Below are 26,016 nucleotides of genomic sequence, written 5' to 3'. Positions count from 1 at the left end.
AAATTCCTGTCCTGAGTAAGTGTTTTCACCCCTCCATTGTATCTAAAGCTGAGAGAACTGTGGGGTCAAGAACACGCAACAATGCTAGGAGCTGACTCCCATTCCTTCATGCCGAGAAGCCACCAAGGCAGCCCCTGTGGTAGAGAGAGCATGAACTGAAGAAGAGCAGCTTTGGGTTGGAACCCATGTCATATCATGCTTATGGTACATAAACAGGATAGCCTAGAGCAACCATCCTGGTTAGCACATTCTCTGAGCTTATTTATCTTAAAACATATGAGGACAACAGTGCTATACTGTATGAGCCAAGATTTTTCTGATTAAAACTGACAGGGACCCAAATCACCCTTACATAAAAGAAAATGTTCACTTAATAGGAAACAACGAAATGGCCTCAAAGACTCCAAAATAAGGCTTAGTTAGGAGTAAGATCCAACAGAACTCCTCAAACATTAAACACTAAAACCTAACAGCCTCACCACAGGCCTAGTAGTTCCCCCTCGGGATCAGCTTCTCACCTTTGCTTCCCATCCATGAAGGAAGGTTACCTTTGCTCCCCCTCAGAGCAATGTGTTGTCCATGTGGAAGCCACTAAGTCAATGTGTCTGCCAAGCAGTTGCAATGTGACCACACTCAACAAAGGGGTGACATTATACAAAAACTATCTACGCGCATTATTTTTACCTTTAGTGTACGCTTTAACATTTTGAAAACAGATAATACATTAAATAAAACAGCAAAGCTAGGTCAGTTGTTTCCTTGCAACTTTTTTAATGTGGCCACTAGAAACTGTTAAAGCATTAACAACTATTAAGTGACTTGTAATTTATTCTACTGTATAGTGTGTCGAGATGTTGTTCCTATATGAGAAACATAGCTGTGTACAGTCCTAGATTAAATTTCTCTAGCAGAAAAACATCTTGGTGAAGAAAAAGATTTTTTCCCCTTCCTACTTTAGTTTCCAAATGTACTAGAAAGACTTTTGACTGGTCACACTGAGGTCACCTAACTTCTGCTAGACATTAAAGCAACGAACTGATCAGTCCTACAACTATAGAAATGAAAAAGAGAAAAACACACGGCATAAAATACCAGCAAAACTGTCTGTCTGTCTGTCTGTCTGTTTTCCAGTGCTGAGTCATCCCATGCCTCACACATGTGGGAGAACACTCTGCCCAGTGACCTACATCTCCAACCCCGGGCATGAGACACTATCCCCAGAGGAAAGGAAGAGAGAAGCCAGGCAGGTTGATACAAACATCTACTGTGCCACGGGGATATGCAGCAGGGCTCTACCTAACAGTGGCAGGATTCTGACCAAAGTCCCTTTCTAAATGCTAGCAGTGCCATTAAGCCACACACCCCTTGGATAAATAGATTGCTGTGAGTCATGCCTCAGAACGACTGGCTTCAAGAGACAAGCTCTTCAGATTTCTACACTTGAACAATCAATCAAATGTGCCTAATCCAAGGGTGTTTCTGCTAAGCCCTAGAGACTGGCTGCTCATGAGTAGAACTGATTTCAAAGAGCAATTCATGAAGACACCAGCTTTACTCTACACTGGTACAAGACGGCAACACTGAAACCTACTGGTCTAAGTACTATCATTATTAAGCAAGTAACGAGTCTGGAAATATATTTTTTACTGAATCCACTAAATATACAGTTAAAGTCTACAGTAATGGTTCTCAAACTGCTCAGAACTCACCTTCACATGGACTAAAAACACCAAAGAGTTCTTGCTTAGGTATTATCTGGGTTGCTATAGACTTTTGTTTTGTTTTGTGGTAGTTTTTTTTTATTTGTATGATTGTTTGTTTGTTTTTAGACAGGGTCTCACTAAGTAGCCCTGACTGGCCTAGAAATTGCTATGTAGAACCAGGCCGTTCTGGAAATCACAGAATCTGCCTACCTCTGCCTCCCAAGTGCTGGGATGTGCCACCATTCCTGGCTACTAATAACTAACTTTTTGACATATACTATATTCAAATTTTAAGCTGACTTTAAAGGAAAACGCCTTATGAGGTTTTATTGCGTTCTCGTCTAGAACAGTGTTTCTCAACTTGTGGGCCACAAACCCAACAGGAGTCATATATTAGCTATGCTGCATATCAGATAGTTACATTAGAATTCACAACAGCAGCAAAATTACAGTTATCAAGTTACAATGTAATCATTTTATCATTGTGGGGTCACCACAACATGAGAAAAGGCTCGCAGCATTGGGTAGATTGAAAACCACTGCTCTGGAATATTTAAAGTTTTAGATTCCAGTTCCTTATCACTATTCTTTGTAGAGATATTTGAATGTTCCAGGAACATTTTATTCAAAAGATTAATTTTCATCTGTGAACTAACTTTGCACTTTCATCAAAAAACGGTGGTTCATATAAGTCTATTACGAATATTTTATTTTGTTCCATTTCTTTATATTGGTCATCTGGATTACTACAACTTGGTACTAAGCTCTTTTTTTTTTAATGGTAAACCAACCCTTACTAAGTAATCAAATATGGGAAATACTGAAGTCAAGGTATTATCACTCTAGCTAGACATTTCAGAAGCATATGAAGATATCCTCATAAATAGAATGAAAACTGCAGTGAATTCTGGCAATTGCCTGGAAGGCATCAAAAAGCCGACAGTATAAAAGTAGTAGGAAGGCCATGAGGGGATGCCACCCAATGTGTGCTGCAAGCCTCTACTGAAACATATAGTCAATGACTTGGAGTAGAGAATGCAAAAAAACAAAACCTACTCATCAAATCTATATGCTACGCTGCTAAAAGGAAAACTGAAAACCTAAGCCAGGATACAACCCCTACCAAAAGAAAAGGTTCACATACATAAGCAACAGCAAGTAGGTGTTACATGACCTCAAGATCAGTCAGTATATGGCATAAGCCGGATGGATGGATGGATGGATGGATGGATGGATGGATGGATGGATGGATGGATGGATGGGTGGGTGGGTGGGTGGGTGGGTGGATGGATGGATGGATGGATGGATGGATGGATGGATGGATGGATGGATGGATAGACAAAGTCTTAATCTGTAGTAACAGATCAACAGCTGACAGTGTCATTGCCTCTGTATAGTTTGCTATTAGGGTTTCAGAGAGTTGGTCCGGAGGAATATTATATTCCCTTACTCTATATTTTATTATTATAACAAGATACCACAGCTCAGGCTGGTTGTTTGTTACCAATACTTTAGTATTTTCCATTATTTTTTTTTTATTAATTTTAAAGTTAGCACACTAAGTAACAGGTTTCATTACTGTATTTTTTTTTTTTTTGATTTTTGAGACAGGGTTTCTCCGTAGCTTTTGGTTCCTGTCCTGGAACTAGCTCTTCTAGACCAGGCTGGCCTCGAACTCACAGAGATCTGCCTGCCTCTGCCTCCCGAGTGCTGGGCTTAAAGGCGTGCGCCACCACCGCCCGGCTCACTACTGTATTTTAATATGGTCATTATGTTCACTCTTAACCATTCCATGTCTTTTCTCATCCCTCTTGCCTACCCTTTGCTGGTTCCCTTTTCCTAAGTGGTCTCCCCCTCGACATTCGCTTCATATGTATTATACCAAGTCTTTTTGTTTTAAGATTTATTTATACAACATTCTGCCTCGATGTATGCCCGCACTCCAGAGGAGGGTGGCCAGATCTCAGTACAGATGGCTGTGAGCCACCATGTGGTTGCTGGGAATTGAACTCAGGACCTCTGGAAGAGCAGCCAATGCTTTTAACCTCTGAGCCATCTCTCCAGTCCCTATACCAAGTCTTAAATCAGGGTGTGGGTCTTTATGTTGCTTTTATTTTTCAGAGTTGTGTAAGCTACTCTGGGTCATTGGTCTTTTGAAATAAACTTCAGAATCTGATTGTCAATTTCTACAAAAACTGGCTGCTTTATCCATTCTTCCATTGAGGGGCATCTAGGTTGTTTCCAGGTTCTAGCTATTACAAATAATGCTGCTATGAACATAGTTAAACAAATGCTTTTGTAGTATGATTGGGCATCTCTTGGGTATATTCCAAAGAGTGGTATTGCTGGATATTGAGGTAGGTGGACTCCCAATTTTCTGAGAACCACCACACTGCTTTCCAAAGTGGTTGCACAAGTTTGCATTCCCACCAGCAATGGATGAGCGTTACCCTTACTCCACATCCTCTCTAGCATAGGTTGTCATTGGTGTTTTTGATTTTAGCCATTCTGACAGGTATAAGATGGTATCTCAAAGATGTTTTGATTTGCATTTCCCTGATTGCCAAGGAAGTTGAACATGACCTTAAGTATCTTTTGGCCATCTGAACTTCTTCTGTTGAGAATTCTCTGTTCAGTTCAGTGCCCCGTTTTTTAAATGAGTTATTTAGAATTTTAATGTCTAGTTTCTTGAGTTCTTTATATATTTTGGAGATCAGACCTTTGGCTGATGTGGGGTTGGTGAAGATCTCCTATTTGTGGCACATATACACATTAGAGTACTACTCAGCAGTAAAAAAACAATGACATCTTGAATTTTGCATGCGAATGGATGGAAATAGAAAACACTATCCTGAGTGAGATAACCCAGACCCAAAAATACAAATATAGTATGTACTCACTCATGAGTGGATTCTAGCCATAAACAAAGGACATTGAGTCTATAGTTTACAATCCTAGAGAAGCTAAAGAACCCAAAGAAGAACATATATAGATCCTCCTGGAAATTGGAAACAGACAAGATCGCCAGGCAAAAGTTGGGAGCATGGGGGTAGGGTGGGGGGAAGAGAAGGGAAGAGGGGGAGAGAGAAGGGAAAAGGAGAGGATTGGGGAGAACTTAGGGGAGTGGGATGGTTGAGATGAAGGAGGGGCGGATATGGGAGCAGGGAAGAAGATATCTTAATTAAGGGAGCCATTTTAGGGTTGGCAAGAGTCTTGGCTCTAGAGGAGTTCCCAAGTGTCCACGGGGATGTCCCCAGCTAGGTCCTTGGACAGTAGAGGAGAAGGTGCCTGAACTGGCCTGTCCCATAATCACACTGATGAATATCCTGAATATCACCATAGAACCTTTATCTGGTGATGGATGGAGATAGAGACAGAGACCCACATTGGAGCACTGGACTGAGCTCCCAAGATCCAGTTGAAGAGCAGAAGGAGGGAGAAGATAAGCAAGGAAGTCAGGACTGCGAGGGGTTGGTCCACCCACTAAGAAAGTGGGCTTGATCTAATGGGAGCTCACCAAAACTAGCTGGACTGGGACTAAACGAGCATGTGATCAAACTGGACTCTCTGAATGTGGCTGACAATGGGGGCTGACTGTGAAGCTAATGATAATGGCACTGGGATTTGTCTCTACTGCATGTACTGGCTTTTATGGGATCCTAGTCTGTTTGGATGCACACCTTCCTAGGCCTGGGTGGAGCTAGGAGGGCCTTGGACTTTCCCACAGGGCAGGGTACTCTGCCCTCTCTTAGGATTGGAGGGGGGGAGGAATGGGGAAGTGGGAGGAGTGGAGGAAGTGGAAATTTTGAATGGTATTATTTATAAAGCAAAAAAAAAAAAAACCTGGCTGCTAAAATTCGGACTTTCTAGGACTGCATTAGATCTATATAACAATTTAGGGAAAACTGATTATGTTACGATATTGAGTCTTCTGGCCTACAAACATCTGCTTAGCTCTTTGTTAGCTTCTCTCCAAATTGATATACTCTTCAGTATAAAAGCAACGGCTAGACTACAAAGAAAAACTGAAATCGCAGAGTTCTAAGGGAAAGTAAAAGGAAAATGTGGAAAAACAGATTTGGACAAAACACAATGATGCCCTAAAGAAAAGCTCTGGCTCACTGTTGTATGGTTGTTCCATTTGCACAGAGATGGGAAGAAAGCAAACAAAAAGCATTTAAATAGAGTATGTGCCAAGCAGAGGGATGTGGAGTTGAAGGGACACTATGTGCAAAACACAATGCTTTAATATGTCGCTCACATGGCATTCACATTGGTACACTCTGCATTCAGTTGTTATTAATTAGTGGTCAAAACACTAATGTACCAAAAATTCATCTATAAACCACAGCAATTTTTGCATTATGCTGGCATGCTTCCACTATTTACCAATTATGTAGGGACTAATTTGTGTTACTGAAACACGCTCTGTAACAGAACAAAGTGTACTTGCAGGGTTAGCATCCTCTATGAGACAGGACTGAAGACAGGTTCACTGATAATCATTTGAGATATGGTATATTCTATGATTGTAATTTTAAAAACAAAATACAAACAAACTATTAAAAAAAGAAAAATTAAACTGCAAAAAAATCAAAGAAAACCAAAATGAGAAAATTCACAGTTTGGGACTGCTCTTCAGTTTCCATACGAAAATGCACTGTTGTCAGAATTGCAGTATGTCTCATAGATATTTGGGGTAAATTACTGAGTTCTACACTCTGGGTGGAAGAAAATTAAGAGGGAAAAATGAAGTAAAATAATTTTATGTTACTTTAAATGACATATTTTCTTCAGAGTAGTACTTTGAATAAGTAATAAATGTAACACAAACACTCATTAAATAACTAAATAATACCCAAATTGTTTCTATTCTGTACTTCCTCCAAGCTCAGAAGTCACATTAGTTAACATCCTATCACTACAACAAAAGACATGAGAATGGTGGTGTGTTGGCCAGTTTTATGTCAACTTGGCATGAGCTAGAGTCATTTGAGAAGAAGGAACCTCAACTGAGAAAATGCCCTCACCAGACTGGCATAGGTGCAAGCCTTGTGGGGCATTTTCTTGGTTGATGATTGACGTAGAAGAGTGCAGCTCAGTGTGGGCAGTGCCATCCCTGGGCTGGTGGCATCGGGTGCTATAAGAAATAAGAAAGCAAGGGGATCAAGCCATGAAAAGCAAGTCAGTAAGCAGTGTTTCCCCCATTCCTTCTGCATCAGCTCCTACCTTGATTTAATACAAGAGTAACATGAAATAAACTCTTTCCTCCCCACATGCTTTTGGTCATGGTGTTTCATCAAAGCAGTAGAAACCCTAACTGAGACAGATAGCTAATAATGGTTGCCAATTTGATAGGAACTAGAAGCATTTAGGAGAGAAACTTCTGGGTACACAGATTTTCTGGGTACAGATTTTCTGAATTATATTAACTAAGGTGACAATACCCACCCAAAATAATTGTGGGCCACTCTATTCCACGGGCCAGGGTCAAGGACTGAATAAAAAGAAAGGGCATAGTAATATTTATGTTTTATGTCTAAAGATCAAAAGGCAAAGTTAAGCCTCTAGAGGTCAGGCAGTGGTGACACACACCTTTAATCCCAGGAGTTGGGAAACTGAGGCAGATGGATCTCTGTGAGTTCAAGGCCACCCTGGGCTAAACAAAATCAATGCTGAAACAAATCCAGGTGGTAGTGGCTCACCCCTTTAATCACTATAAGTATAAAATACATATCACTGTAAAAGGGAGTGGGCAGCAGCAGCCATTGCTCTGTGCTTCCAGACTGCAGATGCAATGTGGCCTCCTGCTCCTGCGGCCACACTTCCTCGGCCACAGTGGGCTGCATCTTCAGACTGTGAAACAAGGCAATTGATTTCAATTCATAATCAATTCCCCCATTGCTTTTGGCCCGTAACAAGACAATATATCATGCTAAAAGCACATTATAGAATGAAACTACTCACCTCACAAACAAGAAGCAAAATAGAGAAGATGAGGAGGAGACCAGGTTCCACAGTCCCCTCTCAGGATGTGCTTCTAATGACCTAGGGAGCTCCTGCTAGGGCCACCTTTAGGGACTGTACCCCAAACATTCAATACATGGGCCTTCGAAGATATTCAAATTCATATTTATAACAGGAAAGTTGCTAAAAAGCTGCCTTGTTTTACCTCCCTGACATTCCCAATAATCCTGTGTGGCACGTCTAGTATCTTAATTCTGATTACTGTAACAAGATACTATGTGATTAGACAGCAGAAAACCAAGCAGGTTATTTCTTATGATCCCAGCGACCAGGAGATCCAAGATCAAGGCCATGGCAGAAATGGCTCAAGCACAGAGGGGTCCAGGTCGCTCTCAGGGGTCTCTCTCAGAAAGACTAGTAACTCAACCACTCATGCTCATCAAGTCGCAGCCATTTATTTGTTTATGCACAACGTACCAGATACCTTTGTAAAGACATACCCACTTCCATACTCTAGAAGATGAGCAAACTACTGCCCATGGGCAAAATCCAACACAAAGCCTGCTTTTGAAAATACAGTTTTATTGGAGCCCAGCCATACTCACTCATTTACATACTGCATGTGACTGCTTTCATACCATGACAGCAGAGTAGTTGTGACAGAAACCATATGGCACATCAGTCTAAAATTTTACTATCGTGCCCTTTAGAGATGGCTGGCCCTCAGCTACAGGGAATTGTTCTCCAAGCCTCACTTCTCTCTCTAGATTGGAGAGGTGTGACGAGGACAGTGAACGGAAAGTCACAAGTCCCATACTTAATGAAGAAACAGCTGACATTTCCCAGCAGAGTAAATGTTCAGCCCATCTCACTGTTCCTGCATGATTGAGTCCCAAATGCAAATTTTGGCTCAGAGTTAGCAAGGATAAATCAGGCTTGTTACTGGAATAAACAGCATGCTTCTTTCATGGCGCTGTCTTCTGGGTACACATTCCTGTTTTTAGAAAAGTATGCGCCCTCCTATTTGATCAGACAGAAACTATTTCCCTTGAGATAAGAAGATGAGGGCTCCCTGTGAATTCATAATTCCCTTTCAAGGACCAGACAACCGCTTTCTTTAAAGCCAGATTGCACAAGAATGAGTTAAAGCAGTCTTTCGAAAGGCTACATATTACATGTGACTTTAAAGAATCAAAAAAAAAAAAGTAAAAGGTCTCAGATTCAGAGGCATCATTTAACTATATGACATGCAGAAAAAAACTGTAAGGTCTGCCTTTAAGTTTATACACATGTAAACTTTTAGGATGAATGGAGTTGGGGGCTTTGCAATTTGATACTGAGAATATTAGTAATCAATAGCACCACCCTAACAAGCTTCTGAATTTTAAAGAAAGGGAATATTTGGGAGAAATTATCCATTTCCTTCCTGGAAATTTGGTAAAGCTAAATGGACTTTCAAAAGTCTGTGAGTTGTAGAGGACAATGCAAGAATTCATGTCCGTCCTCCTAAATCCCAGGGTCATTAAGCAACCTCATTCTCTTCTTCAGGGAGAACAAAGCACACCCCTACATCAATCCTAAGGAAAGGCCAGGAAAATGAGACATTTCAAAGCTCTACCAATTTATTGACAGCAAGGCACAAGATGTGACTGTCACACATATACTTTCAAACATGCTATCATCTATTATTTCTCCTAATTATATGAAAGAAATGGATGTTTTCCACTAACATAGCTGTAAACTTTTCAAAGGCAGGCTATCGGTAAGATTGCCACATTCACGTATATGATGAATTTAAACAATTCCTTTAGAGGAAAGCCTTCACTTTAGATAGAAGCTATAAAACCTATAGGATGCTGATCTCCAGCCTTCGTCGACCTTCACAATTAAGAGGTCTCAGAGGAAAGAACTGAGGCACTAGGAAACTTAGAAATGGAGAACACGTAAACCGACATGCACAGGGAACAAAGCCCTCGTCCTGGAATAGTATGTCTTTGCTCCTGACCGACTGTGAGGAAACGTCAACACAACAGATAAAGCAAAACTGCCAACAGAAACAGTGTGTTCTTCCTAAAGACTCACTCAATCAAGGATGCTAAAGACAAAAAAGCTCTATCTACTTAGGTCCCCAAACAAAAGCCTTCTCTGATTATTCTGCATAGGGGCTATTGTTTCAGTGGCGCCCAATTGCTTTACTTGGGCTTTTCAGTTCTAGCTTCCATCTCATTTCCACAAGTGGCTCTGTTAAAATGCCGACTGAATGTATTCCCTAAGCAGTCAAACGCTCACTAACACCAAGCCTACCCTAACCACTGTGTTCTCCCCATGGGCTCCTGGCTAAGTTAGGTGTGTGTCTTTAGTCCAGCTGTTCATTCAACAGCATCTGGCTATTCTCTTCTTCACGGACAGTTTTAAAACTTTAGATGGGAGTTCTGGGCCCTCTGTCCTTCTACCACACACAGTTCTCCGCTGGACCTTCTAAGTGCAGACTTTTGTTTGCTTACTGTTTCAGGCTAATCTCCTCTTTCAAAATGCTTGCTTTGGCTTCATTATCCCTCTTCTCCACACTGACCTCTTAGAGCAGTGGTTCTCAGCCTGTGGGTCATGTCCCTTTCACAGGGGTCATGTATCAGATATCCTATATATCAGATATTTACATTACAATTCATATCAGTAACAAAATTACAATTATGAAGTAGCAACAAAAATAATTTTCAGAAACTCTCTTACAATCTAGATTATTACCTACTCCCCAAACCAAATGTGTCCCCACACTCGTACACCAACTGGATAAACTCAACTACATTGAGGTGTCCCTTGCCTCTTCTCAAGCCCCTGGTCCTAAGTTTTCCAACATTCCTATGCATAACAGCCCCCACGTTTTTCTTATTTTTATTGTAATTGTCAACCAATATTAATTTACAGATTAATGGGTTTCTCTGTGCTATTTCCATACCATCATTGCATTTTTAAGTCAACTATATATGTAGGATCCGATTGGAACTTGGTTATTTCTGGTGAATGTCTGTTAGCTGTATGGTCAACTATATTATGTAGGATCCGATTGGAACTTGGTTATTTCTGGTGAATGTCTGTTGGCTGTATGGTCAACTATATTATGAGGTACCTGAGGACGACGAATAATGCTGGAATTTTTAGTGTGTAGAGGTGTCATTCTGAGTCTAAATCAAGACTCGAGTATTCTTCAGGAACACACACCAAAGCCATACCTTACTCATCTGGAAGGTTCCAATGCTGAGCTTATGGGAGCATGGGACACTGTGGGGCTCAGACACTGACTAAAACCCAAGTTCAAAATCCCTCATCTTTGGGTCATTAATTACATCACAGTAAGATCAACCATAATAACAAACTGAACATATGAATCACAGAAAGGGAGAAACGGTTTTCCATTGCCCCTAGGTTATCGCAATCCATGGGTCGTGATCAACATGAGGAGATACTCTTGTTTTGGCCTGTCCCAGTTTTTAAAAAATATCTATGTGACTAGTAAAAGGGCACAGTGGTTGAAGGTGATTGCCAACAAGCCTGACGACCTGAGTTCAATCCCAGGAACCCACATGTTAGAAGGAGAGAAGTGACTTCTACAAGTTGTTCTCTGACCTCCACACATATGCCTTGACATGAACACAAACACACACATGCACACACACATGCGTGTACATATATAGACACACACAAAATATATAAATCAGAGCAAAAATACTTATCTTTGCCATCACTTAAAAGGTAGGCATTTTCACATTCAAAAAATGAGAGCCCTGAGCTTCTGGGCTCCTTCTACAAACATCTGCATATCTGGCATGCCAGGCTCTACTGTCATGAGGAAAACAACTCGAGCTGAACAGCAGCTGCCGTGCTAGATGAAGCACAGGCTTGCAGGCTCATGACTGTTCTCACAATGTCCTACTACACGACATCCAATCAGAACCACTCTCCCCAGTACCTTCCTGGCCCTGAGAGCATCTGCTGAGCCAGGTTTGACTGAAAGTAGGCTGGTGGCAAATGCCTAACCTAGTAACCACGGTCAGGCTGAGGAAGCTGCTCCTGTATCAACCAGACAATCCCAGCAACAGGGACGCTGCAGCGCTGCCTTCCTATTAGCTAGCTGTTTGAACCACTGTATACTAGCAATCTGGGCATGCCCTGTAACTCTGCCTGTCTAGAGCTCCCAAACATATCTTGCTAGGCTCACCTTCATTTCTGCTGTCTCTACTTGGCAGAGTGACTGTGCTTTATATTGTGTGCCCTGACTGATCAGACAGCCACAGTGGGTGGCTTCAGAAGAAAGATGACCACCTCGTCTCCTGACAGATGAACGATTTGGCTTTTTTCACCAGCAATCATTTTTATGGTGTCAGCATTCAGATTCTATAGGGGAATGGAATTGCAGTAAGCATTCCATTGGGATGAGCAGTCTCACTGTGTCAAATAAAATAAAGCAGAAATCAGAAGTTCATGTACTTTGGTCCCAGGAAACATATTTGAGCTCTGCTTCCGGCCTGGTCTAGGCTATAACCTGACCATATCCTGTGGAGGAACACTCTGGAACTATGAAGACTTTATGAACAATGTGACATTTTCTTATCCAAGAAAAAGTTGCTGCTGATATTTTTTGCAAGGCTATGTTAATCATACGCACTATGAGCTGGCTAGTATAATGTCAACTTGACATAAACTAGAGTCATCAGAGAAGAAGAAGCCTCACTAGAGAAAATATTTTCAGAAGATTGGGCTATAAGCAGATAAGCCTGTAAAGCATTTCTGTAATTAGTAATTGATGGGGAGGGCCCAACCTATTGTGGATGGGGCTACCCCTAAGCTGGAGGTCCTGGGTTCTATAAGAAAGCAGAACGAGCAAGCCATGAGGAACAGGCCAGTAAGCAGCACCCTCCATGGGCTCTGCATCAGCTCCTGCCTCCGGGGTCCTGCCCTGCTTGATTTTGAACTTGGCTTCCCTCAACAGATTATAATTCAGCACACGGACGCCAAATAAACCCTCTCCCCCACAAACTGCTTTAGACTGAGGTGTCTCACCACAGCAGAAGAGGAACAAGACACACTACCAGCAGGAAGTAATTGCTACTTCACCTTCCAGTACAGCGACATTTGACAGCGTCCAATGTATTCCTATACAATATAACCAAAGAGAGTCCCACCAATAGGACTTTAGCTTCGGTACAGTCTGTATAAATCTGGATCATTAATTTAAAAAACCAATTCAAATATTCATACATATCATGTCAACAAACTTCTTTCCTCCCACAAAAGTATTATATTTGTAGTTTTTGAGTATTTCTTATTCACATGATAAAAAATTTAGTGGAAAAATTAGAATTTTTTCTCTCAACACAGAGTATGGTTTTTAGGAAAACAGAAGAAAAAAAAGACAGCATGTTCTTAGCATATATTGTTAGGTTTAGTATTTCACAGAACAAAAAATAAAGATGGGAATATAGAAGGCAGTTTTCACTCTACCAGAATTAAGAACCGTGTCTTCTAATGATTCCATCTCTCCTATAAGAAAGAGACCAGTCATCCTCAGCTAGCTCTGCTGACTGGTTAACTCCTCATGGATGCCAAAATCTTCCTGGTGCTTAGGTTCTCCATAGAAAATGATAGTATTTGCACAGAACCTATGTGCATCCAGCACAGACTTCAAATATCTAGTACCACATAAATGCTTTACAAATAATTGCTATGTACATCATGAAATAATAACAACCCCCCAAACCCCCTGCACACATTCAGTGGAGGTGTACTTTTTCACAAATATTTCATCGATGCTTGGTTAAACTCCTGGAATCAGACACAGAACCTGAGGCTCTGCATGGTCAACATAATTACATAATTACTTGCCCTCTCTTTGCTTAAGTATCGTAGTGAATAATCACACTTGGGCCCTCCCAGCTGTTCTATGAGACACCAGGTGGGGTATGGAAGTGAGCACAAGAGGAGCGCACTTGGAAAGGTCAGTCTTCTTGGTCTAGAGCCTACGAAGCACAGGGTCAGTTTTGCTGCTGTGTGATGCACTACAGAAGCAGAATCACTTTACATTGCCCCTTTGGTTTCCATGAGTTTGTGCTGAATTTCTATCACCTGGAATAAAGAGTGACTGGAAAATTATTTTTCTACTGACTGAGTTTTCATATAAGCAATTTATCTATCTAAGTCTTTGATTTAGCTCAACCAAAAGTAAAGTTCAGGACCTGAAGTTAGGCTTCATTTTAAGAACCTTATCCACTTATAAAGTCAAATCAAATCATTGAACATTTATTAAATTGCTCATCCTAACATCAAAGAGTTATTAGTAAGTACACTTGGTATAATTAGTAATAAGAACTTTAAGAATAGATGGTGAGTTACCCAATGCAATGAGGCTCATTGCAGCGCATTAGCAGGGTGTTACAACAAAACCCATGCAATCTCAATATTTATAAGATCTGCTTCACCACCCAACTGCTAGGCAAAGTGAGGTGAACTGCTTTGATCATGACAAAGCATACCCTAACCCAGGAGTTAACTTTATTTTCATATCGACAGAAACAGTTACAGATCTAGAAATTAGGTGGGTATGGTAGTTTGAATAGGTAAGACTCATGTGCTTGAATGTTTGATCCATAGAGACGGCACTATTAGGAGGTATGGCTCTGTCGGAGTAGGTGTCGCCTTGTTGGAGGAAGTGTGTCACTATAGAGGCAGTCTTAGAGGTTTTATATGCTCAGATTAGGTTACTGTGGAATACAGTTCACTTCCTGTTGCCCATGGATCAAGATGGAGAACTCTCAGCTCTTACTCTAGCAGCATGTCTACCTATATGCTGCTAAGCTTCTCACCATGATGATGATGGACTAAATTTCTGAAACTATAAACCAGCCCCAATTAAATGTTTTCCTTTATAAGAGTTGCTGTAGTCATGGTGTCTCTTCACAGAAATAGATACCCTAACTAAGACAGTGGAGCATATTCAAATACAAGCAACATGTAATACAAATGTTCTCCAAAGAGCATGGCAAGGGGCTGGAGAGATGGCTCAGTTGGCTCAGTTGGTAAGAGCCCTGGCTGCTCTTGAAGAGGACCTGAGTCTGACTCCTAGCATTCACATGGTAGTTCACATTTATCCCTAACTCCAGTTCCAGGGGATCCAATGCCCTCTTCTGACCTCTATGGGCACCAGGCATATTTTTACATATAAGGTAAAATAAATAAACCTCCTCTTTAAAAGCATAGCCAAATGTCTGAAGGTTGTGATACAAGCGATCTTAGAGCCCCCAACATGTACTCTGCACCAAAACAGGGACTAGCCTGTTTGTTTGCTTGCTTGCTGTACGTCTGCTTTCATGTCATTGTTTTGCTGTGGTTTGGCTTGCACAAATTTTTCCTGTTTTATTCTTGTTTGACGTTTTTGCATAAACTAAAGATCCAAAATGACATTAGTGTGGACCTGCAGACATTTTATCTATGGCACACAAATTACTTCACTATTTTGGCTAATAAGTTCCACCTTTTCTCTTATCTGGCTGGTAGGCAAATAGAGGCAAAGCACAAGTGAGACTTATCCAAACAGAAAACAGAAATGCGGGCACTTACTCCTGCGGAGGAAAACACTGGCTGTGAGCTGCGCCTTCAGGATATGTGCACAGACAACAGTCACTCAGAAAGCCTCCTCAAAGAACCAGGCCCAACACATCAGAGCAAATGCACAGTCACTAAATGGGGATTCGCATGATTATATGAATAACGGACCATATATACTGCTGGATTTGGTTTTAAAGGAGCTGACAGGGAGTTTTAGCTGCAAAAACTGAAGGAGGACACCACAGTATACACAGGTTCCCAAGAAGACTTCCTGCTATAATAAGAGAGCATAATGACTGCTGGAACCAAATTAATTATACACAGTAATCATGGATCTAATAGGTCCAGTCCCGAACAAAGGTTCTAGAGAGACTGGCAAACCACTGGCCTCCAGTTTCATTTGAACTTCACAACTAGATACTAAGAGAAAACTAGTCCACTGGGAACTAAAAAGTTGATGTTCTACCAAAGAAAAATCTCATATTTATTTAGAGGAAAATAAAATAATTTTCCCCTCATAGAGAGAATGAGTACTCAGGTGTGGTATCATACGCATTTAATCTCAGGACTTTGGAAGCAGAGGCAGGTCGATTTCTCTTGAGTTCAAAGCCAGTCTGGTCTATACATATTGATTGCAGTGCAGCAAGTGTTATGCAATGAAACCCTGTCTCAAAAATCAGAAAAGAAAAAAAAAATCAGAAAAGATTTTTGTGGTGTAGCTTCTGATACTACCAGGAGACAAAATGTCATAAGGCTTCAAAACTACACAAAAAACTATAGGCAACTGAGGAAAGCTGGGAACAAGAAAAACGGCCTTCTCCAAAGAAGAGGGGGGCATCAACTGACGGTCAGCACTGAAAACATGCATACAAGTACTATTATATGGATCAAACGGGTTATATTTGGGAATATATATATATATGTTTATACATATGTGCATACAATAACAATTTTCTTAAAGACAGTAAATTTGAAGGAGAGTGGGGGGGTAGATGACAGGGTGTGTAGGAAGAAGTGGGAAGGGGAAATATTGTAATCACGTTATAATCGCAAAAAGAAAAAAGGAAATAAAATGTTACAAAGAAAAAACACACAAAAAGTTTCCTAGTTGTTTGTTGTTTTATTTGTGACAGTCTCAGTATACAGCCTTTGGCTGTCCTGGAGCTCACTATATAGACCAGGCTGACTTGAACTCTAGGGATCTGCCTGTCTCTGCCACCTACGCTAGGATAACAGTCCCGTGTCATCACCGCCTAGCCTTCCCAGTCTCTTCTATTGTTCCAGCTGATATTCTTCCAGCCATTCTCAAGAGTCCTGGCTGATGTTACTGATTTCTATAATGTGTGGGCAGACTTGTACAGGGGTTTTGTTTTTTTTTATTTTTTAAAGATTGTTTTTATTATTTTATTTTATTTTTTTACCTTTATTTTTATTTATTTATTTATTAAAGATTTCTGCCTCTTCCCCGCCACTGCCTCCCATTTCCCTTCCCCTCCCCTGACTAAGTCCCCCTCCCTCATCAGCTCGAAGAGCAATCAGGGTTCCCTGACCTGTGGGAAGTCCAAGGACCACCCACCTCCATCCAGGTCTAGTAAGGTGAGCATCCAAACTGCTTAGGCTCCCCCAAAGCCAGTACGTGCAGTAGGATAAAAAACCCATTGCCATTGTTCTTGAGTTCTCAACCACTTCCTACGTATAACCCCAGCAGCACAGACATTAAGGGCAACATTGAATAAATGGGACCTCCTGAGACTGAGAAGCTTCTGCAAAGCAAAGGACACTGTCACTAAGACAAAAAGGCAACCCACTGACTGGGAGAAGATCTTCACCAACACTACAACTGACAAAGGTCTGATCTCCAAAATATATAAAAAACTCAAGAAACTAGACTGTAAAAGGCTAATCAACCCAATTATAAAATGGGGCACTGAGCTGAACAGAGAATTCTCAGCAGAGGAAGTTCAAATGGCCAAAAGACACTTAAGGTCATGCTCAACTTCCTTAGCAATCAGGGAAATGCAAATCAAGACAATTTTTAAGATACCATCTTACACCTGTCAGAATGGCTAAAATAAAAAAACACCAATGATAGCCTTTGCTGGAGAGGTTGTGGAGAAAGGGGTACACTCATCCATTGCTGGTGGGAATGCAAACTTGTGCAACCACTTTGGAAAGCAGTGTGGCAGTTTCTCAGGAAATTCGGGATCAACCTACCCCTGGACCCAGCAATACCACTCTTGGGAATATACCCAAGAGAGGCCCTATCATACAACAAAAGTATATGTACATGGGTTTTGTTTCTCCCCTCAACAGTTATAAATATGATCCGCTCTCTAAACATCAAATGAAGAAGGTGGAAATTTTCTAAGATGAAACTGAGTGGAGGGCAGTCAGCCAAATCCTCGTTGGAGCTGAACCGGGGCCTCTGGTTCGGTGTTTCAGAACCTGTTCTTTGATCTGCGTGGCTCCTTTCACTAGTCACAAACTAGTGCTTTGGAGCCCAGCCCATCTCTGCGAGGCATGCACCCCTTCCCAAATAGTAGTTCCCAAGGCGTCTATCACATTTTGGAGAACACCATATATACTGATGAATCTCTGGAACAGCCCCAACTTAGAAAGTGCCTAAGTTCAACTGTGGACATAAAGAAGATGAAATGCCCTTTTGTGAACATGATCAATATATAGAATGCCTATAGAATGTTCTATGAGTCTTTCATCCCAGTAAGATTACTAGGTGAAAATGATTTTCCTGAGTGTAATTTATTTATACTACTAATACATAACCACCTTGCAAAGAAAAAAAAACCCCTCATACCTAAACAACTTTTAAGGTTAGTGCTTTAGCGACAGAAACAGAATTCCCGCAATAAGCATCAAAACTCATCATTAGAACAAAAACTGAAAAAAGTTATACAAATATTAAGCTAAATGATTAAAGTTTGATTTGTATTCTTTTACTGATAATTGTATATTTTTACCTTGAGAAGGTATGTGGGAATGTTGCTGAAATCTACTGGTAACTTCAATAGGAAACGAGCTGAAAATTCACCAGTCTGCAGGGGAAAGAAACAAAAGATTAAAATATAAAACAAGATAAAAAGTAACAATTAAAACCTAGAAAAAAAAATCTCAACTATTTCAATATGCAGACAACAGCAATTAGGGTTTCCTAACATAGGGCAGAAAAGTAAGGTGGGAAAGTAGAGGAGGATTAAAAAGAATTTTTGACCTATTAAAAGAACACAGTTTCAATGTCAAAAGTCTACATTTTATTGCATGATAAAATTTTAAAGTAGTATTGTATTTTTTAAAACTGTGAAAAGAATACGTGAATGAATATAATTTTTCAAAAGCCTAAAACAGGAAGAGACCAACCCAGCCCTTAGAATCATTGCTTTACTAAGCACACACACCACCTCACTGATTCCATAACTTATCATCATGTATGCAGACAGCCGTTATAGCTGTTACATATGGAAGTCCATACAGAGACCAAACCCACTCATGCAAAGCAGTACATCAATGTAAACCCAGATAAGTTTGCAATCTTTGGAAAGTTCATTAGTATTATTATCAACTAAAGTTTTCAGTACTTTCCTCTATAATCCACATAAGAAAGATACATAGAATTAGAAATTTAAAACACTTAATCTACAAATAATAACTCTAATTAATTAATTAATTAATTCGTGTGTGTGTGTGTGTGTGTGTGTGTGTGTGTGTGTGTTTTGCCAGGGCCTCATGCGCTGGTTAAAAAAAAAGGTAAGTCCTTTTTCTTTCTTTTTTTTTTTCTATTGTTTTTTATTTTATTTTATTTTTCTCCACTCCCCTCCCTTCCTCTCCTCTCCCCTTCTACCGTCTCCCATAACCCCACACTTCCAATTTACTCAGATCTTGTCTTTTTCTACTTTGACCTAGGGGTTCCAAGGACCTATGCAAAGGCAGCAAAGCTGCTGGCTAAGCTGGTAGGGTCCTGAGTCTTCCACCCTCTCTCACTGCGAGCATATAGTGTGGCTTGGGATTTTGACACAATGAATTCCAATACAACATGTTTGACACAACAAACAACAACAACAAAACCACAGATGATCTGAAACGGCTTCATAGAATGGCTCTTGCTCTAGCCATTCACTTGGATTAGAAACACAGATTAATGCACCTTTCATCTCTCATCAGAGAAGCTTGTATTTATAAAAACTAGTAAGTAACAAGAGACCCACAACTGGTCAAGGTACAGAGAATACAAGATTTTTAGAATATCCATCCCTAAACAGGACATCTATATCATAATCCCTTCCTCCTAGGGTTCATGGATCATTTCAGAAGAGACAAAAGGAGTATAAAAAGCTGAGTGGTAAATGATTACATAGAAACAGTGTCTTCCGGATACACCAGAGCAGTGGCACATATGAATTTATAGTGGCCGTGACAGCAAGCACAAGACCTGCGCAAGCTAAAGCCAAACCAAAGCCCGATATGGAGAGAGGAGGTGGGCATGAAGTTCCACATTTAGTCGAGCAGCTATTGGCAACTTGAAGCTACTGAAAGAGCTATTGGGAGAGGAATAAATGTAGTTTTCTTTAAATGTAGCTCCTGGTAAGTCTATCATCCTCCAGTAGAAGGTTACACATCCTAGAACATATGAGTAACATAAGCTATATTTGATTTGTGGGAGGAAAAAAAAAAGAACCACAAACTAGGTGGGTAGGAAAGCGGGGGCAAATCTGGGAGGAGCAGGAAGAAAGGTGAATGTGATCAAAACATTATATTAATGTAATCTACTAAGGATATATACAGTAGTGTAACCTACTAAGGATATATACATTAGTGCAATCTGCTAAGGAGATATACATTAGTGCAATCTACTAAGGATATATACATTAGTGCAATCTACTAAGGAGATATACATTAGTGCAATCTGCTAAGGAGATATACATTAGAATAATCTACTAAGGAGATATACATTAGTACAATCTACTAAGGAGATATACATTAGTACAATCTACTAAGGAGATATACATTAGTACAATCTACTAAGGATATATATTAGTGCAATCTGCTAAGGAGATATACATTAGTACAATCTACTAAGGAGATATACATTAGTACAATCTACTAAGGAGATATACATTAGTACAATCTACTAAGGAGATATACATTAGTGCAATCTACTAAGGAGATATACATTAGTGCAATCTACTAAGGAGATATACATTAGAATAATCTACTGAGATATACATTAGTGCAATCTACTAAGGAGATATACATTAGAAATCTACTGAGATATACATTAGTATAACATATCAAGCTCTCAAAGAAAAGATATAAAAAGAACATTTCTCTATCCTTTCACATTGTCATTACCTCAGAGCTCCCTATATCTTCACTGCCTACCAATCCTTCAAAAATGCAACCACATAAACTCCCAAATCATAGCTTTAAGCACAGAAAACACCCACAAGTAATTTTTAGGGACAAAAGGATGAGCCCCACACAAGCCAAGCACACCTTTACAGATGGTTCCACGGGTGTTGCCATTCCGTTCTATAAGCAACCAACAACTGGCTTCAGGCTTCTGGCCCTCATAAAACTGTGACTTTAAACTTTAGGAACGGAGACAGAAATGCAAACCTTACTCAGAATGTGACAGTGCTAACACTCTGTCCAGCTCAGCGCTCTCCTTACCACTTAAGATACTTAACTTGCATCAGTCTCTGGCTAACGATGGAGCATTTCTCCACTATTACAAGGCCAATCTTGTGGACGGAAAGAGGAGAAATGAGGAGTACTCCAAGGCAAAGCTGAGGTAAACAAGAGAGACAAACCCTGTACACCAGGAATGCTAAAGGTGAAATGCAAGCCTGATTCTGAAAGTTAAGCAGCTACGCATGGCCCAACACTAGGGTGCAGGCTTAAGGGCCACACCGTGATCTGCTGAAGGAAGGCTGATGCGATCCCAGCATAGTTTCCTTTCTACTGCAGCCTAAGACTTCCGGTGTTTAGCTCCTAGAAGACTCTAAAGCTAATATGCCCTATTTAACTGTGGTTCTTTGGATCAAGACATACTAGAATTGTCATGGAGGAGATACTTTGAAAGAATTAAAGCTAACATCTAACTCTACAGTGTTAAACAGGATTTTATAAGAAGGCTACAAGCCCATTGGGTTACTAAGAGTGCAGAAAGAAAACAGAAAACAATCCCCAGTACTCTGCACAGTGCTCAGCCAAGAACCCATGCTCCTAACTGACCCTATTCTTTCCCCTGTAAAATCAGGCTCCCTCTCTGCTCTCGCCTATCAGCAAGCAAGCATCATCTGAAAGGATCCCTTCTTTTACCTCACTCCCTTGGGAAGTTCCCATCTTATTCTTTGTTCCACGTTACAAAATCCTACTGGGGAGGATCTATTTGAGCTCTGTATTTCCTCTCTTGTCATTCTCTCTAGTAAACCCTTCTTCCCCCATCACTCCACCAAAATAGCTCTTGAAAGGTCATCAATGACCTCCTCATTGCCGAACCCCATAGTCATTTCTGTCTTCGACTCAGTGTCCAGTTAGCCAAACTCTAGCAGGGCTGAAACAATGGAGCATGCCTGGGCTTAACTCCAAGATCTCTTAGCTTGGTCACACCCACCAGGAGATCTCATACAAGCTCACGACCTTAAATAATATTTATACACCAATGGCTTCCAAATGCCCTTGCTCCTCCCCAGACATTCTTCTAATTCAAATTTATTTTCCAATACCAATAAAAATTCCCGATTTTGTATTCTTTCCTTGATATTTATTCTACTATCCTTTCAGACCAAAAAACCAAAAATCCACCATCACCGGACTTCTAGTTTTCTCTCTTGCCTCACAGTCAGTGGAAACACACGCTACTGATAGCATGCAGCCACTTCTCACGTCCTCTGGCACCTGCTACCGCCTGGAGGGAGCTATGTGATCTCTAGACTAGACACTGCCATTGTCCCTGATTGTCTCATCTCTTTTCAGCTGCAGGTCATTTTCTTCCCAACACGTGGACAGATCCTGACGCTTCTTGTTTGAAACCCTCAGACTGTGGAGATGGACCCCTTTACAGAGGAAGGTGACAAGGGAACATCTGAGCAAAACAGCCAAGTGTCCTGAAGAGCAACAGTGGACGGCTGTGCACAGGGAAGAGCAAGATACTGAGGACTGCAGGGACACATAGGCAGGAGACTGACTCATGGCCCACAGAAACTCTCCTCCATGCTGAGAACCATTTCTAACTCCTGCCGGATACAAAATACTCATCCACGGAAGCCATAAATAACAAAAGTGACCACTGTGATCATGAGGAATACTTAAGTCATTTGGGGACAGGAGTTAAAAGAGCCATGGGAGTCCTAAAAACTGGGAAAGTTGGAGAAATGATAAATCAAATTCAACCTCTTTAGTCTTCCTCTACAAAGACAAACTACCTAGCAATAAACATTTATCAGCTAGTCTCTAGTTAAAATGGTAATTTTGAAGTCTTTCATTTGTTAAATCTGATGGCTTATGTGTATGTATGTATCTGTATACACACATATGTATTTTAAAAAGCAATAGAAGAACTAAAATGTGGGATTTAAAAACTTATAAGAACTCTTGCCCATATAAGGTAACAAAAAAATAATTACATATTGAGCATTTGGACTCGAGTGAACTACAAGCTATTTTTGTCCACATACTACATTTTAGCTTTTTGCCCTCCTAGTTTATACAATATATTTTTATTCTACTATTTTAGACCAAACTAAAAAAAAAGAAAAAGAAAAGAAAAAAAAAAAAACCTCTCCAATGGTCCCTACTTTATCCTTTCCCAAACTGCTGCTCTTAGATTTGACATGCATGTTTGTTGGCAAGGGCTAACTGACACACTAGAGGCACAATATGAATTTGAGTTTATCTGCAATGGGCTAAGATATGAAACAAAGTCAGCATGAAAGAGACTCATGATAGGAAGGGAATTTGTTCTACTGGGAAAAAAAAGTTATTTATGATCTCCAGCTTCCAAGCCTACCATACCTTCTTTCTAAAAAACATTTTATCAGCACATATTAATTATACAAGCTAATGGGTTTCATTGTGACATTTAAAAATATGGAATGCTTCATGAATTCACATGCCATCCTTGCATAGGAGCCATGCTCATCTTCTCTCTAGTTCCAGTTTTAGTAGATACACACAGGCCCCACGTTCGTCCCCAGGACTGCAGAAACATTAAAAGCTAGCACAGGAAGCTCAGCACTTATCTCTAAAGCACTGGAATTCTAGGAACAAAGGCTCAAGAATCCTGTTGCTAGCTGACACCGATTCTCCTGTGATCTGTAAACGGCCCTTCCTTTGCGAAACTGAGCAAACGGCAGTCTGAAGCATGTCTTTGTGTAACTGAAATTACAGGCACACAATGAACAGAAAAACTCAACTGTGCATGTGCAAACACACACTCATATTCACACACAATCATTGCTCAACCATATACGATGACTTCTCTATATCTGATTTGCGGTCGCTGTTGTATCATCAGAGATAACTTCTACAGCATGCCTTCCTGGAAGCTGTAAATGAGACATTTAGAGGCAGCCAAGTGAATAGAATAGCTTGAATTTTTTCCATCAGTCCCTGGTTAGACCTCCTCTTGGACAGACATAGAAAATTACCTAACCTATGACTGAAAATGTTAGTCTTCCTGCCAACTGCCTTAATGACACTGTCCCTAGCATCAGCCATGAATATGTGTGTCCTCCTCTTAAGTGAGAGGATGCAGGCAAGGGCTCCAGCCAACAAGACTCGAGCTTCTCTCCTTCGTGGCATCTGTCCCATGTTCTCGTGTCTTTGGGAAGTGACAGGTAGACATCTTGTGCTAACCAGAGTCCAATCAGGTCGTTCTGCCTCAGGGAATCCTCCTTCCTGTCTTAGGAACTGTTTCCTTGTCCACAAATAAGCTTTCATCTGAAATTGACTAGTAAAGCCAAGGACTGGGAAAGGTGACTCTAATTCCACCTGCGACAATGTGGTGGGGTGATTCTTTTTTTTTTTTTGTGGAACACATTTTATGTGTAATAAAATAGCACACAAATGTGGAAATGCACATACTTATTTTCTCTACAAAGGATATAATACCAACAACATGGTTGCATTCCTATTTTTTTTAATTTAATTTAATTTTTTTTTCGAGACAGGGTTTCTCCTTAGCTTTTGGTTCCTGTCCTGGAACTAGCTCTTGTAGAACAGGCTGGCCTCAAACTCACAGAGATCCGCCTGCCTCTGCCTCCCTAGTGCTGGGATTAAAGGCGTGCGCCACCACCGCCTGGCTGCATTCCTATTTCTTTTTTTTTTTTTTATTGATAAAAGAGGAATAAAGAAAAGAAAGAAAAAAAAAACAAATTTCCACCTCCTCCCAGCCTCCCATTTCCCTCCCCCTCCTCCCATTCTTCTCCCCCTCCTCCCATTCTTCTCCCCTCCTCCCACCCCTCTCCCTTTCCCCCCACTTTTCTCCCCCTCCCTCTCCAGTCCAAAGAGCAGTCAGGGTTCCCTGCCCTGTGGTAAGTCCTAGGTCCTCCCCCCTCCGTCCATATCTAGGAAGGTGAACATCCAAACTGGCTAGGCTCCCACCAAGCCAGTACATTGCGTTGGATCAAAACCGCGTGCCATTGTCCTTGGCGTCTCATCAGCCCTCATTGTTCGTCATGTTCAGAGAGTCCAGTTTTATCCCATGCTTTTTTTGGTAACAGTCCAGCTGGCCTTGGTGAGCTCCCAGTAGATCAGCTCCACTGTCTCAGTGGGTGGGTGCACCCCTCGTGGTCCCGACTTCTTTGCTCATGTTCTCCCTCCTTCTGCTCCTCCTTGGGACCTTGGGAGCTCTATCCAGTGTTCAAACAAAAAACCCAGGATAGCCAAAACAATCCTATACAATAAAGGATTGTCTGGAGGCATTACCATCCCTGACTTCAAACTCTATTACAGAGCTACAGTAATGAAAACAGGGTGGTACTGGCATAAAAACAGAGAAGTCGACCAATGGAATCGTATAGAAGACCCGGATTTAATCCCACAAACCTATGAACACCTCATTTTCGATAAAGGAGCTAAAAGTATACAATGGAAGAAAGAAAGCATCTTCAACAAATGGTGCTGGCACAACTGGATGTCAACCTGTAGAAGAATGAAAATAGACCCATATCTATCACCGTGCACAAAACTCAAGTCCAAATGGATTAAAGACCTCAATATCAGCCCGAAAACACTGAACCTGATAGAAGAGAAAGTGGGAAATACCCTACAACAGATGGGCACAGGTGATCGCTTCTTAGGTATAACCCCAGAAGCACAGACATTAAGGGCAACATTGAATAAATGGGACCTACTAAAACTGAGAAGCTTCTGTAAAGCAAAGGACACTGTCACTAAGACACAAAGGCAACCTACTGACTGGGAGAAGATCTTCACCAACCCTACAACAGACAAAGGTCTGATCTCCAAAATATATAGAGAACTCAAGAAACTAGACTTTAAAAGGCTAATTAACCCAATTAAAAAATGGGGCACTGAACTGAACAGAGAATTCTCAACAGAAGAAGTTCAAATGGCCAAAAGACACTTAAGGTCATGCTCAATCTCCTTAGCAATCAGGGAAATGCAAATCAAAACAACTTTGAGATATCATCTTACACCTGTCAGAATGGCTAAAGTCAAAAACACCAAGGATAGCCTTTGCTGGAGAGGCTGTGGAGGAAGGTGG

The 26,016-nt window shown here is 40.8% G+C and overlaps 1 protein-coding gene and 1 non-coding gene across 4 annotated transcripts in view; both read right to left on the bottom strand.

Annotated features, from left to right (window-relative positions):
• The window catches only part of Babam2 (BRISC and BRCA1 A complex member 2), a 384,660-nt gene that overhangs the window by 218,080 nt on the left and 140,564 nt on the right, over positions 1-26,016 (bottom strand). For all 3 annotated transcript variants that reach the window (XM_075955398.1, XM_075955401.1, XM_075955399.1), the window contains exon 6: positions 18,248-18,322. In XM_075955398.1, the coding sequence (XP_075811513.1) occupies positions 18,248-18,322 (75 nt within the window). The remainder of the gene's footprint in view (positions 1-18,247; positions 18,323-26,016) is intronic.
• On the bottom strand, positions 23,370-23,472 carry LOC142839616 (U6 spliceosomal RNA). The gene has a single exon (XR_012908790.1). It is a non-coding gene; the product is annotated as a U6 spliceosomal RNA (small nuclear RNA).

This window comes from Microtus pennsylvanicus, chromosome 21, assembly GCF_037038515.1.
Source record: "Microtus pennsylvanicus isolate mMicPen1 chromosome 21, mMicPen1.hap1, whole genome shotgun sequence".
Classification (NCBI taxonomy): Eukaryota; Metazoa; Chordata; class Mammalia; order Rodentia; family Cricetidae; genus Microtus; species Microtus pennsylvanicus.
Note: the sequence above shows the minus strand (reverse complement) of the source record. Positions and strands in the feature narration are given on the sequence as shown.